The sequence below is a fragment of the Cynocephalus volans genome, chromosome 16 (genome assembly GCF_027409185.1).
Source record: "Cynocephalus volans isolate mCynVol1 chromosome 16, mCynVol1.pri, whole genome shotgun sequence".
In the NCBI taxonomy this organism is placed as follows: Eukaryota; Metazoa; Chordata; class Mammalia; order Dermoptera; family Cynocephalidae; genus Cynocephalus; species Cynocephalus volans.
The window spans coordinates 1437147-1456579 of NC_084475.1; the positions used below are offsets into that span (position 1 = coordinate 1437147).

The 19433-nt window shown below is 42.2% G+C and overlaps 2 protein-coding genes across 3 annotated transcripts in view; one reads left to right on the forward strand and one right to left on the reverse strand.

Annotated features, from left to right (window-relative positions):
- DCAKD (dephospho-CoA kinase domain containing) overlaps positions 1–984 on the reverse strand; it is a 31262-nt gene extending 30278 nt beyond the window's left edge. For both annotated transcript variants that reach the window (XM_063080750.1, XM_063080753.1), the window contains exon 1: positions 873–984. The gene's annotated coding sequence lies outside the window, so the exon portion shown is untranslated. The remainder of the gene's footprint in view (positions 1–872) is intronic.
- Positions 985–1303: 319 nt separating this feature from the next.
- The window catches only part of NMT1 (N-myristoyltransferase 1), a 33561-nt gene continuing 15431 nt past the window's right edge, over positions 1304–19433 (forward strand). The window contains exons 1-3 of the mRNA XM_063081220.1: positions 1304–1444; positions 14176–14284; positions 16844–16988. Coding sequence (XP_062937290.1) covers positions 1314–1444; positions 14176–14284; positions 16844–16988 — 385 coding nt within the window. The 5' untranslated portion in view covers positions 1304–1313. The remainder of the gene's footprint in view (positions 1445–14175; positions 14285–16843; positions 16989–19433) is intronic.

Here is a 19433-nt window from a genome sequence, read left to right on the forward strand (position 1 = left end):
ATGGGAACTATTTCTTCCCATGTTGAGAGTTTCCCAGAGGCAAAAATCATTTCCCTTTTTGGCCATGGAACTCTCTGACGGTAAGAACTAGTCCTTCACCACCCACCATACCCAACCTAAGTAGGAAATCTCTAAGAATGGGAACCATGTCATTAGGCTCTCTTCTTAGGTCTCCAATGAGATTACTTGTTCACAGGAGTGAGACCCAAGGGGCTGAAGCATTCAGTCATGGCTCAAAATAGATTAAGATGTCACAGTTATCTCCTAATAACTGATTTCCTTGGGTGGATACGTGTATCAGACTAATGGGACCTTGGTGGTGGTAAAGAATCAGAGCGTCTAGGGGCAGACAGATCTGGATTTGTGTACCGATTTTGCCACTTACTAGCTACGTGACTGTGCAATTTACCAACCTCTCTGGGCCGTTTTTTTGGTATGTGGAAAAGGGAATAATAATAGCACCCACATTCTAGGCTTGTTGAGAGGATTAAGTGAAATAATGTATGAAAAGCCTTACCACAGAGCCTGGCAGTTGAGTGCTCACTAGAGTCGTTGTGGAGGGCTCCTGTGGGGAAGGAAAGGGACTACGTGCGTGGAAGAGCGTCGTGACCAGAACCTGGAGGCCAAGATGCGTCGAGCCCTACCCGCCGAGCAGTCACATCTCCTGGCTCAGGCTCAATGCTCCACGTACCACAATCTGCCACCTCTCATACGGCCTTGAACTGCCAACAACTGGGGGATGCCCATACTCCTGCATGAGGAAGGCAGCTAGGAGCCAACTTGGCGTCCTGCAGGAAAGCACTCTCCAAAACGGCCCGTCGCATTCGGGCTCCCGGAGGGTCGCACCCGCAGGCCTCATGCTTCTCACTTACCTGGGAAAGGTAACGGTCCTTAATGGCAGCCAATAACGGCTCACCTATGGCCCAGGCCCTAGCAAGGGCGGGCTGAAGTCAAAGCTTGAATTTTGGAGCCTCCACGCCCCGAACAAGCACTGAACTACAACTCCCAGCATGCCAAGCGGCCGCGCGGGTCGGAGAGGGTCAACCCCACCACCCTCGCGGCTCTTCTTTCCTCAAAGCGCGGCCGAACGCCTAGGCTTCCGGGTATTGCTGCCAACCCCTCCCAGGACAGCCTCTCCTCATAATTTCTGGGTATTGTAGTCCATTTTTTCCGGTTTTCGGGAAATGAATGGCTCCCAGTGGCGGCTCCCTTCACTACAAAAACTACAAAGTCCACAACACAGCGCAAGTTTCCCTCGCCCAATAGGAACACCCCATGTAGCGGGGCGCGGAGCCCGGCTCTCGCAACTCAAGATGGCGGACGACAGTGAGCCAGCAGTGAAGCCGCCGGCACCTCCGCTGCCGCAGATGATAGAAGGGCAGGGAAACGGCCATGAGCACTGCAGCGATTGCGAGAACGAAGAGGACAACAGCTACAACCGGGGGTAACGGGATCCTCGGAGACCAATCCCCGCCCAGTCTCCCACAACCTGGGTCTCTAGGGTGCGGGGAAGTCACCGGGAGCTTGGTCTAACCCCACCCCCACATTCTTATTGGCTAAGACATTGGGCTCCTGCCTGGCAATTGGTTGCTGCCTTTGTCATTTACCAGAGGTGGGTGCTCAGTATATTAAGGGCCAGAGACATTCAATACTTTCATTATATAAAAGTTCTCTGTAATGTTCCACTCGTGTGCTTCAGGCGTGTCAGGGGAAAAGAGCATGTTAGACTACGGTTTTCGATGGCACAACACGGGACAAGTCTAGTAACTACAGTTCAAAAGGAACGTTACCTATAGAGGTGTTGTGTGAGCAACGTGACTGGCAATAAACGAGTAATAAAACAATGAGCTGCATTTCACCTTCAGTGAGGAAATTCATCAGGGTGAACAAACCATATGTATATAATTATGTTGTAAAATAATACTTACCAGAGAATCCCAAAATATAGACTCATAAATCCTGCGTAATTCATTGTATGATGCTTTGATTTATACTGTGTCCGTTCCTCCAAATAATCCATAAGTTTCCTGAACAATACATAATTAGGTCTTTCAGCATCATTGCTCTGTTAACTTTGCGAAGTAGCCTCAAGCTTTAAGAAATTGAGTGATGTTACTTCTAGGACAGTATTTGGAAGCTGTGGGTTTAATACTGCATATCCTGTATTTTAGGGTCTTGCCATTAGTGACTGTTTGTTCCTTGGAAGAAGATATGCATCAGGCGTCTTGAGTAGTGAGTTCTTTCCAAATTAGTTTTACTTCTGTTAGCCACAGCCTGTCATTCATCTTTCTTCACACTGTTGGTGTCTGGCGCTGGCGCTCACTCTCTCCCTGTCTATATTTGCATATTTTTTTTTAAAAAACTGAAAGTTGTGAGAGACTCTTCTGGAAGTATAATTCTGGCTGAGTCTGTGGTAGTCTGATTTTCATGGCCAGCTTGTCATTTGCAGTATTGTTGGTAGCCCCAGAGGTAAAGGTAGAAGGGTGAGGTCTTTGGATAAGCTTTTTGTGTTTTTCTTTTTCTTAAAGATGTCTAGTAAGGGGATCTTAACCCTTGGCTTGGTGTTGTTAGCTCCATGCTTTCCCAAGTGAGCTAACCGGCCATCCCTATATAGGATCCGAACCCGTGGCCTTGGTGTTATCAGCACCGCACTCTCCCGAGTGAGCTACGGGCCGGCCCTAAACTATTTTTTTTTTTTTTTTAAGTTCTCCTATCTTGTACAGATAGGAGAGCAAAGGATTATTTAAGTGGTTTATAATCTGCTTGTGGTGAATCCTAGGTTAAACAACGTAGCTTTTTTATGTTCTTCGACAGTATTAAAAATCACAAGGAAGAATGTGGAGGAAAGAGAAGCCTGCCAGATTTGATTTTTGTAAGACTGTTCTGTTGCTATAGCTCACAACAGATCTAATGTAACAAAAACCTTGCTTTTTAGGGCCGGCCCGTGGCTCACTCGGGAGAGTGTGGTGCTGATAACACCAAGGCCCCGGGTTTGGATCCTATATAGGGATGGCTGGTTGCTCACTGGCTGAGTGTGGTGCTGACAACACCAAGTCAAGGGTTAAGATCCCCTTAACTGTCATCTTTTTAAAAACAAAACCCCAAAAAACCCCCCTTGTTTTGAACTTTGGTATTCCTAAAAATGGAAGAGCTGAGGAGGAGGAAGTGGAACAGGAAGAAGGGAAAGTGCAGCCCTCCTTAATAGAAATCTGAATCATAGATGAAAGTTGTTTAATGTGAAAGTCATTTCATAAGTGAAAGTATGGCTTTTTCTTTGCTCTTTATGTAGTTGATTTTATTTTATCTTTGCCCTGACCAGTGTCCATAGCTCTTTAATTGGTTTTGTTCCCTGTAATCTATGAGTAACTTTGTAAAACTGTTTGCCAGAAAGTTCTGTGTTTTATTTGTAGTACAACAAAGTGATAGTCTAAAAAAATCTTTGGTTATGGTCTGGATGAACAAATTACGTATATTAGCATCCCAAATCTAGAGGTCTGTGAAAATGAGTTTGGAGGTGGCAGGTGAAAAACAGGGCACAGTCTGGAGGAGAGAGTCTAATTCTGCCATTTAGAATCTGGAGTAGAATCAACGTCTTTCCATTAAGTTTCAGAAGAAATGGTTTTGGAAAGAAGCATCTTGGCATGGTGGAAAAATCACGGACTTTGGAATCATTCAAACCTGGTTTCAGGACCAGCCCATGGCTCACTCGGGAGAGTGTGGTGCTAATAACACCGAGGCCCCGGGTTCGGATCCCATATAGGGATGGCCGGTTAGCTCACTGGGTGAGCATGGTGCTGACAACACCAAGTCAAGGGTTAAGATCCCCTTACCGGTCATCTTTAAAAAAAAAAAAAAAAAAAAAAATCCTGGTTTCAAGGCCTGATTCTGACACTTAATAGTCCTGTGACCTTGGGAAAGTTACTTAACCTAGAGTTGTAAGAATTAAATGAAGTAACATCTGGAATGCAGCCTTCCTTCTTCCTCCTGTTCTTTCTTCAGATCTTCCCTAACCTTCCCCTAGCTTGCCCCTCTGCTCTTACCACATACTGTATTTTTGTAGCTTTTCTTATAAAAATAGTTAAATAACATGTTTAAGAATTTCATTTAATTTGTTCAGTCTCTGCCTCACCTGATTATAAAGTGCAGGACAACAGGGATTGTGTCTTCTAGATGCCTGGCGCTTAGTGGGCAGTAATTAGTATTTGCTGTATGAATGAATGGCAAATGTGCCTGGCCCAATGTTAATGGAGTTTCATTTTACCTCACTGAGTCAGGTTTTTCTTGCATACACACTTTATTTCCGCAAGTAAATCTCACTGTAAGCCTTACTACAATTTTTGAAATACCTACAGAAATCAAAGAATCTTCAATTTGCTGTGGAAACTTTCTACTGTTTTTTGCTTCTTGAAATGTGTCTTTTTTTTTTTTTTTTTTTTGGTGGCTGGCACCCGTGACTTTTGTGTTATCAGCACTGCGCTCTAACCAACTGAGCCAGCCGACCAACCTTTGTAATGTTTCTTGTTATAATGTTATTTAAAATATTTTCAAAAGTCATGTAAGAATTGAAGGGGAATTTCGCTTTTCAGTGCTAGCTTTATGCTAATGAAATGAGCTACATTCATGCACTGGATTAATAGGAAATACAGTTGTGCTAATTTCTTTTTTATTTTTTTTTTAAACCATGACTGGCAAGGGGATCATAACCCTTGACTTGGTGTTGTCAGCACCACGCTCTCCCAAGTGAGCCACGGGTCAGCCTTCGGTTGTGCTAATTTCTAATGACTCTTTGTGTATGAGTTTAGTTCTCGATTTTTCTAGTCATGTGTTTCCTCCATGATTAAATAAGCATAAACTTTGGTGAGTATAAAACTTCATGTATAGGGCCGAGCCCGTGGCGCACTCAGGAGAGTGCGGCGCCGAGAGCGCAGCGATGCTCCCGCCGCGGGTTCGGATCCTATATAGGAATGGCCGGTGCACTCACTGGCTGAGTGCTGGTCACGAAAAAGACAAAAAAAAAAAAAAAAAAAAAAACTTCATGTATATGTATAAATACAAGGGTACTTCAAAAGTTCATAGAAAAATGGCATTGAGGGCCGACCCCGTGGCGCACTCGGGAGAGTGCGGCGCTGGGAGCGCGGTAGTACTCCCGCCGCGGGGTCGGATCCTATATAGGGATGGCCGGTGCACTCGCTGGCTGAGCGCAGTGCGGCCGGTCACAAAAAGACAAAAATAATAATAATAATAATAAATCTACCTTTAAAAAAAAAAAAGAAAAGAAAAATGGCATTGAAAGATAATATGCCGGCCAGATGCCAAAAAAAAAAAGATAATATGAATCTATCTATGAACTTTTTGAAGACCCCTCATACATACATATATGTGCACATGCATGCATATACAGTGTCTGTGTATGTATACGTATGTATGTATCTGTCTACAGTTTTTCTGTAGCTATTTTTTTAAAAAAATCAACTCAATAGAGGTAAGAAGGTAAGCATTTTCCCCTAGTTACTTGCCTGACATAAATTACTATCAACAATTGAAAAGGGAATAAGACTAAAATAATCTTTATGCTGCATCCCTCCTGCTATTCAAGATTTATCTATATGGTTTGATTTGCTTTTTTTTTAATGAAAAACTTTCCAAGAAGTATTGCTAAAGAATAAACCTTATCAGCTGGCAGTGGATTTTTTTTTTTTTTTTTTTTTTTTTTTTGTCTTTTTCGTGACCAGCACTCAGCCAGTGAGTGCACCGGCCATTCCTATATAGGATCCGAACCCGCGGCGGGAGCGTCGCACTCTCCCGAGTGCGCCACGGGCTCGGCCCCTGGCAGTGGATTTTAATCTGGGGTAGCAAATAAGTAAAGCTTGGGTGTTTTGAAACAAGAAAGAACTTTTAGACTGCAGTCATGCATCACTTAATGACAGGGATACATTCTGAGAAATACATTGTTAGGCGATTTCGTCACGGGAACATCGTAGAGTATACTCACACAAACCTAGACGCTGTAATAGCCTTTTACTCCTAGGCTACAAGCATCTATTGTGCTAAGTACTATAGGCAGTTATAACACAGTGGTTAGTATTAGTGTATGTAGACATCTCTAAACATAGAAAAGGAATTTTCAGCTTCCTTATAATCTTATGGAAACACCATGCTATATGCGGTCTGTTGTTCACTGAAATGTTGTTATGTGGTGCATGACTGTATTTTGTTCTTAGGAGTCTTTTGGAATTTATTTTGCGATGTCATCAATACCACTGACATGCTGGTAAGCCATGGGTTAAGAGCCCTCTGATAAGGGATATTCTCCATCCTGCTCACTTACTCCATGGGACAGGTAAACGTGGATTTTCACTCCCTGATTATGAGATATTATCTGTTATAAAGAAACTTAAGAGCAAAAAAAGGTATTTTTGAAAATAATTCCCATAAAGTTATCCTTACTTGCTTTTGCTTTCTCCTTCAGATTCTCCTAGGGTAGTCCTTTCCATACTGTATGGCTTATAGCTGCATCTAGCTCTTGGAAAGAAGAAATCTTTTTGGTCCCTTTTTCTCTCTTTAGTTTTTGGTTTTCCAAAACTAGATCAAAGCAGAAAGGAAAAGAGAAGCCTCATCACTGATATGAAATAATGTTCTAATTTTGTTTCTCAATTAAGTGGCAATTAAAAAAGAAACTAATCAAGAGCTGCTTCAAAGAGAAGAGACTAGAAAGCAGAAGAAATGAAAAGTAAATGAGAGCTATTTCAGGGAGACTGCTGCTCATGGCAAAGCAGTTGTGCTGATTTTTCACATTGTTTAACTAATGTGCTCAATCTAAAATTCCCCAGCTTTACTAAGTTGGCAGTTAACCCTTTCCCTGTAGAGCCCATGGATTTATGAGCCATAGGTTTAGTAACTTTAAGAGGATGCTCTTTAGCTCTTTGTCTCTAACTTTCATCTGAGATCTCTACCCTTTAAGCCTCTCGTCTCATTCCTCAAAGAAGGTGCCTTTGTGATTGTTGCATTTAAGGCATGCAAAATACAAAATATGGTGTTCTCTGTTGAGAGCACCACAAAATTAAACCAGAATTCTTCAGCAGGATCAGTACTCGCTTCAAAATATTTTCTAGTGCTGTTGACTGAGAGGCAACTGAGGATTCACTATTATTAAGTATTCCATAAATGTTTTTTATTACTATTACTACTGTGTATTGGGCATTGTGCTAAGCCCTTTCCATGGATTATGTCATCCATGATTTCACTTATAAAGACTGTTTGATTTAGTTTTTGTAGTGAGGCTTGAGATTGCATCTTCACTTTTCCTGTTGACATCTTAGAGGATCTATTCTGAATTTGCTACTTTTCTTTTCCCTACTGAATTCTGCATCCTGAATCTGCAGCAGTGTGTGTCCTGTCTTTGGGTCCGTTTAGCAACCTGTGGACTTTCCCAAACTAGGGAACTAGTTGGTAATGGAGATGGCTGGTTCCTTTAAACTCTCCTTTTATATATATATATTTTTATTTTTATTTTTTTTAAGATGACCGGTAAGGGGATCTTAACCCTTGACTTTGTGTTGTCAGCACCACGCTCTCCCAAGTGAGCTAACTGGCCATCCCTATATAGGGATCTGAACCCATGGCCTTGGTGTTATCAGCACCACACTCTCCCAAGTGAGCCACGGGCTGGCCCTTAAACTCTCCTTTTAGAGTGCCACCTTATAACACCAAGGTCAAGGGTTTAGATCCCTGTACCAGTCAGCCACGCCCCCCCCCCCAAAAAATCCAACTTTCTTTGATAGACCAGTATCTTTTTCAGAGGGCGTTTTAGTGGGTGAAATTGCTGCCAGTGTTGAGCCATTGCTCAGAAAATTACTGATAATTGTCTTTGAACAGCATTTGTGTGTGTGTGTGTGTGTGTGTGTGTGTGTGTGTATTTTATTTATTTATTTATTTATTTATTTATTTTTATTTTTTTATTTTATTTTGTCGATATACATTGTGGCTGATTATTGCTCCCCATCACCAAAACCTCCCTCCCTCCTCCCTCCCCCCCACCAATGTCCCCTCTGTTTGCTTGTCGTATCAACTTCAAGTAATTGTGGTTGTTATATCTTCTTCCCCCCCACCCCCGGTTTTGTGTGTGTGTGTGTGTGTGTGTGTGTGTGATTTTATATATTAATTTTTAGCTCCCACCAATAAGTGAGAACATGTGGTATTTCTCTTTCTGTGCCTGACTTTGAACAGCATTTGATTTGACCTTGGAGTTGCCAGGTCACAGTCTAGCTCACCAAACAAACTCAGGATGTAGAATTTACATGTTAGTCTCATTCCCTTTTTTTTTAAAATTTCCATTTTAAACGGTTGAGTATATCAGAGCTTTTATGTGACCTCTAAAAACCAGTTATCCTCCATGACAGGAATCGGCTTGTTCACCCTTAAAACTATCCCTGGGAGGGCAGAGGGTGGCAGTAAAAGCAATCATTTGTAATCCTTTCCCACAACTTGCTGTTGTTTTCACAGGACTCCTAGGGTACCTTTATGGCAGTACTAAAGTGTTTTTAATTTTCCCATCATTTAGGATGCATAGCAGTTTTTTATATAAATAACTAATTGGTGGGAATGTGCAGAGTTTGGGTATTGCATTAGGTGATCCTACAGCCACAGCAGTACAGAGAATAGGCAGCCATGTGGTTTCCTCCTGGGCATCCTTGCAAATGCCACTTCATTCACCTCTCTTTGGGCTTTCTGAGTACTAATAGGATTACTGGTGAATGTATCATACTTCAAGAGTAAATTGATTTGCAGAAGGATTTCCTGATGTCTAAAAGTAGAATCAAAATTATATTAACAGTTAGGATTTATTTTAGTAAGTTTCTCTGGAAAATTTGAATTTTAGCCTAAAGGATTAACTTCCATTTTTTAGAGGTAGAAAACAGGTAACCAAAAGTTGTGAACTTTATTTTCTGAACTCTTTTTTCTTTTGATCTCATATCTGTGTTTAAGACATTGAAACCATTTCAGATTGTTACAGTGAAGCTTTTTTGTCTTACCTCTTCTAGGAATAGGACAGATCCTGAGGAGGGAGAAAACAACAAATAAGAAAGTTCATAATTTAAAGTCTCCTCCAGTGGCACACAAGAGCACAGCATTTCCATTGCTTTCATAGGATATTAACACAGCTGTCCTATGGAAACTGTACTAATGATGTTTTGCTGAACTCTTTTGGGCTCTGGCTTTTCAGGGTTTTAATTTAGTCTGTTATGCCTGGAATATGTCAGTCAAGCATATGTTTGTCAAACCCTTAACTGTGTGCTCAGCATAACTAGAGGTGCTGTGGGAAACAGCTGGATAAGATGTGGTCCTTGTACTCAGGAAGTTTTAAATTTCACTGGGAAGCTAAGGAAACAACCCTTATTATGTATAAAGTATTAAGCTGCTTCGAAGACCATAATCTTGAAACATGCAGACACCTGTGAGAACTAGAGTAGTCAGAGGAGGCTTTAGGATGAACCACGGCCTACTCCCCTTATTACCTCTAACACCTGTTCATCTCATGCACTAAAACTTTCTTCTAGGGCCCAGTGTGATGAAACAATATTCTTTTGGCTTTGGAGCATTCTCAGATACATTCTTACAGGGAACGAGACTGTAGCATTTGGGGAGAAATGGCCCCAAGTTTTTAGAGATTGGTGGCTTGTCCCTGGGTACTAGTTGGTTGGTTGATGACCAATTTGCCTCAGGTCTCTGGGCCTCGGTTTCCTTATCTGTAAACAACAGTTTATGCAGATGGCCCTGAGGTTCCTGCAGCACTGGAGAGGGTTAGCTTGCATTCCCTGTGATAAAAGCTTTCTGTTCCCAGGCATGCACCTCGGAGTGGATTGTGGCATCCAGTGAGATTGAGAGGAAACCCACATTATGGGCCCTAGCTGCTCGTGTTATCTGGAAGTTCTCTGCTCCTGCTGTTCATCTGTCAGCTTGCCCTTACCTCCTACCCGCTCATCCACCCGGCATTGCATTCTATTTCTAGAAATAAGTACTGAGTTTCATTTTCCATCTCCTCCCGCAGCCCTGATGTTATACAAGAGCATCTGTAGGATTTCATATGTTTGAACTTAGACTATTTGGCCTTCATTAAAAGGTGACTTTTGTTTGATTGCTTTTTTCTTCCCTGTTCTTGGATCTGTCATTCTGTGAATTTGTCCCATATTTTGCTAGGTGGGTCATTAATGACTTGAGTTGATCAGCTTCCTTTAGAATGTAAGTCTCAAAATTTTTTTATGAAGTCCCATGTCTCTTTCCACTGGAGGCATCTCCTCCCCAAGAAGGCAAATTTACCTATTTTTCTGCTTTTTATTTTGGAACCAAAGGAAACAAGTTGGACTTTGGTCAGAACCAGACCTTACGTAAAGCAAATCAGTCTCAGTTTGAAGTATATTAAGGTGGCTTAGATCTCTGAGAGATTTTTGTTTCAGTTTGCTGAATCCTAGAATACCCTGAGATACCCACCCAGCGAGTGTCGGCTTCAAGTACATTGATTGATTGATTGATTGATTGATTGATTGATGTGGGCTTCAAGTACATTGATTGATTGATTGATTGATTGATTGATTGATTGATTGATGTGGGCTTCAAGTACATTGATTGATTGGTTGGTTGGTTGGTTGATTGATTGGACACTGGTCAGTGTGGAGATATGAACCCTTGACCTTGGTGTTACAACACTGTGCTCTAACCAACTGAGCTAACCGGCCAGCCCCAAGTCCCTTTAAAAATGATGCTAAATTCTTGGAGACGGTCTAGCCTGGCTTCTGTGGGGTCCTCTGATTTGGTTCTCCCGGATCCAGATTGAGGCCGTTCTTCTGTGAGATGGCTTTGACTTCCTAGGATGCTTCTTGAAGTCCTACTCTCAAGGCCTCTGAGCTTGGTTTCTTCTTCTTCTTTTTTTAAAAAATTTTTTTATTAATTTAATCTTTTAGTTTAGTATCTTTTTTTTTTTTTTTTTTTCCTTTTTGGCAGCTGACCGGTAGCTCTGGGCTTGCTTTCTTATGAATAATTAAAATTAGTATAATTACCTTGAAGACTAACCCTAATGGACTCCTTGGAAGTCTCTTGCCTGAGTCAGTTGTCTTCTGTTTGGGAGTGTAACTGTAAGACCACGGGGAGCTCATGACAGTGTGTTCTCATGGACGTGGTTCTATGCCTGGGTCTCAGTGAAAATGACTCACTCATTTAAGAAAAATTCTCTTTGTTCTTCAGTTGTCTGTATGCTTGATGTACAAGTTGAAACAGGATTGTTGTTCAGTAGCTGCATGTGCAAATTCAAGCCAATACAAGGGAAATTAAGTTAGCTCTCTAGTTTTAGTTTGGGTCTTGGAGTTTGCCAGGCACATGCATTCGTAATGCATAAACACGGAACAATAGTTCTGTCCAATATCCTTCCACAAAAATGGGGTCTTTGAGGTGATGGCTGCACAGAAGTATCTCTGCTGAAGAGCAAGAGCAAAGGCAGTAAGATGGTTTTTATAGTGAGTCTGCACACTTGTAAAGACTTCTATAGTTGGAAGAAGTAATTTCTTCTATTTTCTTTATGTGGCATTGTGTTTAGTAACTATCCAGTTGGTTAATATGCAGCAATACTTCACTTTGACCTTTTGATTCTTCTTTCCATAGAATTATAAAAAATTATTTTTATGGTAATTTGTATACAGTGACCAGATAATTCATTCCATGAGGTGACATAAATAAGGATTTGTAAATTATATCTATCAGTGGGATGCTGCTTTGTCTCCTAATATCAACCAGTTTTTAAACCTTATAATACACATAATCCTGAGACTGAAGTGAGAATATCTCCGGAATACAAAAACAACGTAGAGGTGTCACAGGCTGCAAGTGGGCCTGTGTGTGATAACAAAATGGAGTTATTAAGAGGAAAAAGTTATCTTTAGACCGTAAATGACTCCATGATTCCTGTTCTTTGCCATGGCCTTCGAGGGTTTGCTGAGCATCTGGTTTTAAGGAGTTCACTTTATTTTTCCTCTGAATATTATCAATCTTCCCTCCATGTTTTGCCTTCTGAGTCTCATTAATATAATACCTAGTAGGTACACTTATTTTTTTTTTCTTTTGCATTAGTAGGTGCACTTTTGTCCAGACTTCATGTCCTTACGCTTGAACTAAAGGAACCTTCAGCCTTTACTGGATCTCCTTGACTTCATAGTCTTTCTGTATCAGCGGCCATTGAGAGGCCTGCTCCCATGAAAGCAGTGGGAGGTGAGCGGTGGACAGCTTAGATGGGAACTGAGAGTGATGGCCCTCGGGACTGTTTAGGCTTGATACCTTCCACGTTAAGAAACTGCTGTCACTGTAAGCTTTCAAGCATGGAATGGACACATGGAAAGCTGTTTTCACAGAGTTAAGACCCATAGATATTAGAGTTTAGGATGATGCAGAAAGATTGTGAAATCAGGGAGATCCAGTAAAGGCTGGAGGTAACTTTAATCCAAGGGTAAGGTCACAAAGTTCGGAAGCAAGTGTTCCTAACAGTAATAGGAAGAGATGAATCTGAAGACATTCTACAAAAGGAGATGGCAGCCCATGAATACAGATTGCTTTCTCCCTATGTGTATATACCGTACCATTTACTATTAGATATTAATATTCTTAATAACCCCAAGGCATTTTGAGACCCTGAAGTCTTCCTGAATTATAAAGGTGTTTACCATAATGTTAATGGAAATTTTTTTTTTTTTTTTTTGGCGGCTGGCCAGTATGGAGATCTGAACCCATGACCTTGGTGTCATTAGGCTGTGCTCTAGCTGACTGAGCAACCGGCCAGCCCTGGAAAATATATTTAACACTGTTCTTTGAAAATTGGCTGTCTATGGGCCGGCCCGTGGCTCACTTGGGAGAGTGTGGTGCTGATAACACCAAGGCCACAGGTTCGGATCCCTGTATAGGGATGGCCGGTTAGCTCATTTGGGAGAGCGTGGTGCTGACAACACCAAGTCAAGGGTTGAGATCCCCTTACTGGTCATCTTTAAAAAAAAGAAAGAAAATTGGCTATCTAGAATATACAGTTAAAATGATACCCTGTGCTCAGCTGATCCTGCAGATTAGGGTTCATTGTACTCAGGTTGGACTCCTAATATTAACTTATTACCGTGGCTAAGAAACTTTTTACTGCATCCACTGGATGTTTCATGTAGAGGCAAGGCAGCGTAAGGAAGTCCCCTTTACCATGTGTGCACACATACACACACAGACACGTGCACACAGACACATGCGCGCACACACACGTGTGCACACACACACAGACACACACGCGCACACACACGCGCACACAGATGTTTCATGTAGAGGCCAGGCGGCGTAAGGAAGTCCCCTTTACCATGTGTGCACACACACACACACACACACACACACACACACACACACACGTTTCATGTTATCTCTCCATGGCAGGACTAGCTGGGTGCTGCTGTTGTTATTGTTTGTTGTTTATCTTCCCGAGATTCCTAGTGCTGGGTTTTGCCCGTGGTGATCGGTCAGTCTGAGCCAGCTGATGGTTGTCCTCGGTCCTATAGGCTTGATTTAGGCATTTCTCATGAGTGACTATTTGGACAGAGATCACAGCAATGCTAAACTGTCTTTTTCCTTATCCCTTTGTCCCTTTTCCACACTGCCTTGTGCTTTAGATCCAGCTGGGGAACCTCATAAAACAGTGCATTTGGGGGTAAAGGGAAGGAAAGGCAAAGCATTCCCAAAAGACCAATATTGCCTTTTGGTTGTCATTCTTTTAAACTGAGGGCTTAACGGAAGTGGTGGTGGTGTGAATGTCCTGTTAACAATTATCATTTGCCTTCGGTGCCATCAACCTGGCAATCTAAAGAAAATAAGCACATAAAATAAAAGCAAGAACGGAAAAGGCCCTTTCAAACAAATAGGACATTCCTTGCACAATGCTCCTGCTCCCTCCCTGGGAAGTTGAAAGGGTGGGTGGGAGAGGGGAGGAGAACTGTGCTTGCTGGTGTCCTCCAAATGCCCCTTCTGGGACCTGGATTCTCCAGTCTGCTTTGGAGCCAACAGGCTTGATTAAGGAAGGTCTGGCTCCACAGAAAGCTCTTTGTCAGTGTAGCTCACAACAGATGATTTTTTAAAAAACCCTGCATCAGTATTTACTTTGTCTCACAGTGGTTTGAGTCCAGCCAATGACAGTGGAGCCAAAAAGAAGAAAAAGAAACAGAAAAAGAAGAAAGAAAAAGGCATTGAGACAGATTCAACCCAGGATCAGCCTATGAAGGTAACAAGGAGGCTCTGTTTTCTTGTGGCTGAGAGTCACTTTTTCGATGAGAGAGTTTTGAGGTAAATGTATAGGAACAATTTAGATTGATGATCTCCACTGGTATTACTTCAAGATGGAAGGAAGAGTTGGATTCCAGTGCTGTCCTCTGCTGCCCTAGACCTAGGTGATGAAACTGCTCTCAGTACCTTAAAAGACACAGCAGGTTAGACACTAACTCCCAAGCATGGTGCCCATCAAAATTTACAGGTGCATACTGCATGTGGTGCTGTGCCAGGTGCCATGGGATAATTATGTTGTGACAGCCCCTGTTGCCTAGAGCAGTGGTTCTCAGCCTTCTCTGTCTTAAGTCTCTACCACTGTAAGAGTGAAAGGCCTCTTCTTCTTAAGTCAGACCTTTCTATATTTGCAAGCATTCTCTTAATGGCATAGTCACTATAATGGAAACTCTGAGTCCCACAGAGTCTGTTTCTGAGTTCTACTCGTTGAGAACCACTGGCCTAGAGCTGACCACCCAACACTGACACACTGACATGAAACCCAGAGCTGTGGGTGAGCATTGCTTTGTTTCTTAAATAAAACAACATTACAAAAGAAAACCTTTGATTTCAGATAAGTGTTGTCTTCAAAGTAGGCCCAGGGAGGGGCAGCTCAAAACATATCAATAACTCTTAGCCTTTTAGAATTGCCTCTGGGGCTGGCCAGTGAGCTGATAACACCAAGGTCAAGGGTTCGATCCTGTACCAGCCAGCTGCCAGAACAAAACAAAACAGAAAAGAACTGCCTCTGGAAACAGTTTGTACATCTAGCGAGAAATCTGTTCTCATTCCAGTGTGCCCACACCTTGCTTTATGCCTCAGAGGTTACACTCCAGCTTGAATCTCCCACCTTATTGAGACATAGCTTCAAGCAATTTTTGACTATTTCCAATATCAAACCCAGTATGTAAAAAACTACCACTATTGTTGACCACCATGTTCACTAAGCTCTTGCCAGGCACTTCTTTTATTTTTATTTTTATTTTTATTTATTTATTTATTTATTTAAAGATGACCGGTAAGGGGATCTTAACCCTTGACTTGGTGTTGTCAGCACCACGCTCTCCCAAGTGAGCTAACCAGCCATCCCTATATAGGGATCCGAACCCGTGGCCTTGGTGTTATCAGCACCACACTCTTCCCAAGTGAGCCACGGGCCGGCCCCAGGCACTTCTTTTAAATTAGCCTGAACCTTCACTCTCCTAGCTAGGTGGGGTCTTTCCATTTTAAACATGAGAGAGGTGACTTTCAGTCAGGAATTCTAACCCAAGTCCATGCTTTGGCTTTAGGAATTTTTGTTTGTTTATCTGGGAGTGGGTGTTTAGATGGGTCTACAAGGATTTGAACTCAAAACGGTTCACTTTGAAATTAGAAATTTTTAACAAAACACCATTCACATAGCCCTTCTGTTTTCATCTTTATAAGAGTAATGTAGTTCATTGTAGAGAATTTATTTTAAAAACACAGCAAGAGGAAGAAAATTAAAATCACTTATAGTCCTACCTCCCAGAAATAAGAAATATAAATATATTGGTTTATATTCTTCCTTTCCTTCACAATCTAAATTTTAAAAAATAGTAAGGTAAAAGTATTAGGAAAAAACGTGGATATTTTTCTCATCTTAAGCCTGACATAAGACCCAGAAGCCATAAAACAAAAATTGACAAATTTATTTTTTTATTTTTGTCAGCTGGCCGGTATGGGAATCTAAACCCATGACCTTGGGGTTATAAGGCTGCACTCTAACCAGTTGAGCTAACTGGCCATCTCTCTTTTTAAAGAGAGCAAGTTGATGATATGTAGTATAATTTCAAATGTGCATACCTTTGACCTAGCAAGACTCTTAAACTTTATCCTGCAGGAATACATATCCTAGTGAGCAAAAATAGCTGTACAAAAAAAATTCATTATAGCATTGCTTGTAAAATTGAAGAATAAAACCACCAAAATGCCCATCAGTAGGGTGCTGGCTAAGTCCATACTTACAGTAGACTTAGTTGTTAAAATTGGCAGATCTATGTGTCCTCACCTGAGAGGCAGTTGTTTAAAGAGCAGTTTGTAGAATAATATCATATATTCCAATTTTAGTTCTTCAAAAGTGTGTGTGTGTGTGTTTGGAACTTGCATGCAAAAAAGTCTGAAATTACATTTGCCTCTTCTCGCTCTCCCAAATTAAGACTGTTGATGACAAGGATTATATTTAAAGGATGGTGTTGTTAGGTTTTTACTTTCTATTTGTCTTACACATTTCTGTGTTGTTTGAAATTTTACACTGTGCATGTATTACTTTTGCCGTGGAACAGTGCGAGAGGAGAAACCCCACAGGCAGCAACCACCTATAGTAGAGCTCATCACCAACCACCGTTTCTCCAGTTGTCGTACAATATATGACTTCTGGGATTAGAACAGGGGAACTACACACCCTTTCTTTGAGTTGTACCCTTTAACTTTTGGACTCATAATTAGTCAAAAGTCTTACTAATATAATGGGCCTTTCTTTCCCCAACTTTGTCTTACCCAGATGAACTCTTTGCCAGCAGAGAGGATCCAAGAAATACAGAAGGCCATTGGGCTGTTCTCAGTGGGTCAGGGACCTGCCAAAACCATGGAGGAGGCTAGCAAGCGAAGCTACCAGTTCTGGGATACACAGCCGGTCCCCAAACTGGGTATGTATGTGCTTTCTTCCCCAGGTGAGGGATGTGCCTTAGCTGTGCCTCCATAGGGGTTCCGTGCTGAATTTGTGAGGGAGGGCAGTAGAGTCCTAGAGTCCCTTGGTGGCTATTTTACAAGGTAGTCTTTAAAATGCAGTATAAAAAAGACTATTGTTCAAAGACCTTATCATTTCACAGCAGCACACATTGAGATCAAATAATGATGCTTTTAGTCCATCATTATCCAGTAAAAATCTACAAAGAAAAAAAAAACGTGTTGGCACATGATGAGACGGGATGTCTGCCCATGGGTTTATCTTCCCATTTAGATTTATAGAGATACCATCTTCTCTGTATGGACAGATGTTTAATCCGAGAATAGGCAGAGTCCCCAGCCTCTTCCTCCTGTGTCTCAGCTTACCAAATGCAAAGTAATTTGACATTTTGCTTACCTGTGATAGCTCAACACCTGGAATATCATATGTAGGTTTCCTCAGTACTCTTTTAAAAAGTTATAATTAACTCTTAAAGGAGAGGGACAGGCAGAAAATCTGAAAGGATTCCAGAAGGGATTGGACATAGCAGAGTTATAGATGCTTGCCAAGACTGAGCCACAGCTAAGCTTGATGGCTAAGTTCAGAGACTGCAGTTGACAAAAAGTTTCTGGAGTAGTTACATCATGACCCTAGGCCCGTTGATGACCCAATTCCTATTTTCTGTGGGTCTGGGAAAGTATGTATGTTGAAAAAAACATGTAGGGCCGGCCCGTGGCTCACTCGGGAGAGTGTGGTGCTGATAACACCAAGGCGCCGGGTTCGGATCCCATATAGGGATGGCCGGTTAGCTCACTGGGTGAGCGAGGTGCTAACAACACCAAAATCAAGGGTTAAGATCCCCTTACCGGTCATCTTTAAAAAAAAAAAAAAAAAGAAAGAAAAAAAAAAGAAAAAAACATGTATTCCATCACTAAATGTAAATGACCTTCAGGTTGTGCATGTTATTGCTACTCTCTAGAAACATAGTGAAACTTGACACTATGTTCGGTGGGAGGAGGGAGATGGGTCAGAGCAGGGTCAAGGACTGGTGAGAGGAGAAAGGCAGCTGTGCCCAAGGAGATTCATCTACTGCAGAGATGAGGAGCATATAGTACAGAGCCTTGCTACTCAAAGTGTGGTCCATAGACCAGTCCGTGGTCAGTCAAACCCAAATTAAGGATTCCTTTGTCTCAGTTAGTCAGCCTGTAGAAAGTAGCACCAGCATAGATGGGCATCGCGTAAGGCCTTATGGAAATGCAGAATCTCAGGACCCATCCAAGACCTGCAGAATCAGAATTTCCAGGGCATTTGTGTCCACTTTGAGAGTCTGACATGCTCTGCTCTGGAGCAGATGCAGTTCTTGGACAGCTTGGTCACAACTCAGAAGCAAGCTGAGAATGTGTATCCTCACAGGCAATGGAAAGCAAAGCGCTGCCTGATGGAGCTGATTCCAGAACCACCTTGTCTGTCAGTCACCCAGGTGGTCCAGGCCCCAGACCCTGGATAAGCCCTCCAGCGAGGCACTGGATCACGGCATTGCTGTTAGTGAGGTGGGGTCCCAGGGCCCACTCCCCTGCTAAGGAGCAGGAAGGATGCGGAGAGCCACACACTTTGCCTGAGTGAAGTCCCTTAAGAGGCATTCCGTAGCAGGTGCCACTGGCCCAGTTTTCAGAAGATGTTTTGGAGTTGTGGTTTGATTTTATTTTTCATTAGGAATTTGCAAACGGGTAACCTTGCACCATCCTTCATAGCTAGTGGGGCCTGGTAAAGAGACAAATTGAGATTATTGGGCTTCTGTTCCTCTTCATTCCGGTAATGTTTTGTTGTCTGCCTTCATTTCTCACCAATGTTGAAAGTGCTCCAGTTTTGTTCTTAGAAAGCTCATGAGAAACCACTCAGTTGCTTACAGGGGCCCTGATACTCAGGAAGGTGGAATGAGGTTCAGTTGTATGTTTTTTTGGCAGCTGGCCTGTAGGGGGATCCAAACCCTTGACTTTAGTGTTGTAATGCTGCACTCTAACCACCTGAGCTAACTGGCCAGCCCTGAGGTTCAGTTTTATTTCTTCTGGATGTGCCTTTGCAGCTGTGTGTGTGGGACTGTGGAAGAGTGGTTGCTCTGTGAGTGTCTGACCCATCTACCTTTCAGGTCCATGGTCAGTCAAACCCAAATTAAGGATTCCTTTGTCTCAGTTAGTCAGCCTGTAGAAAGTACCACCTTTAGGTTAGTCTGCATGACTGAGGTGTGACACAGTTCTGCTTTTGAGTGTCCTTAGGGTGGTGTTGTCTACAGCTTCGTGCCTTAATTTTTTCCCATTTAAATGGGAGACTGTGATACTGTGAAATACATATTTGATCTTTGTCCTAGTCTCTTGACATGCAACTTCTAAAATCCTTGGAATCTCCAAAATGATGAGTGTCTTTTTGA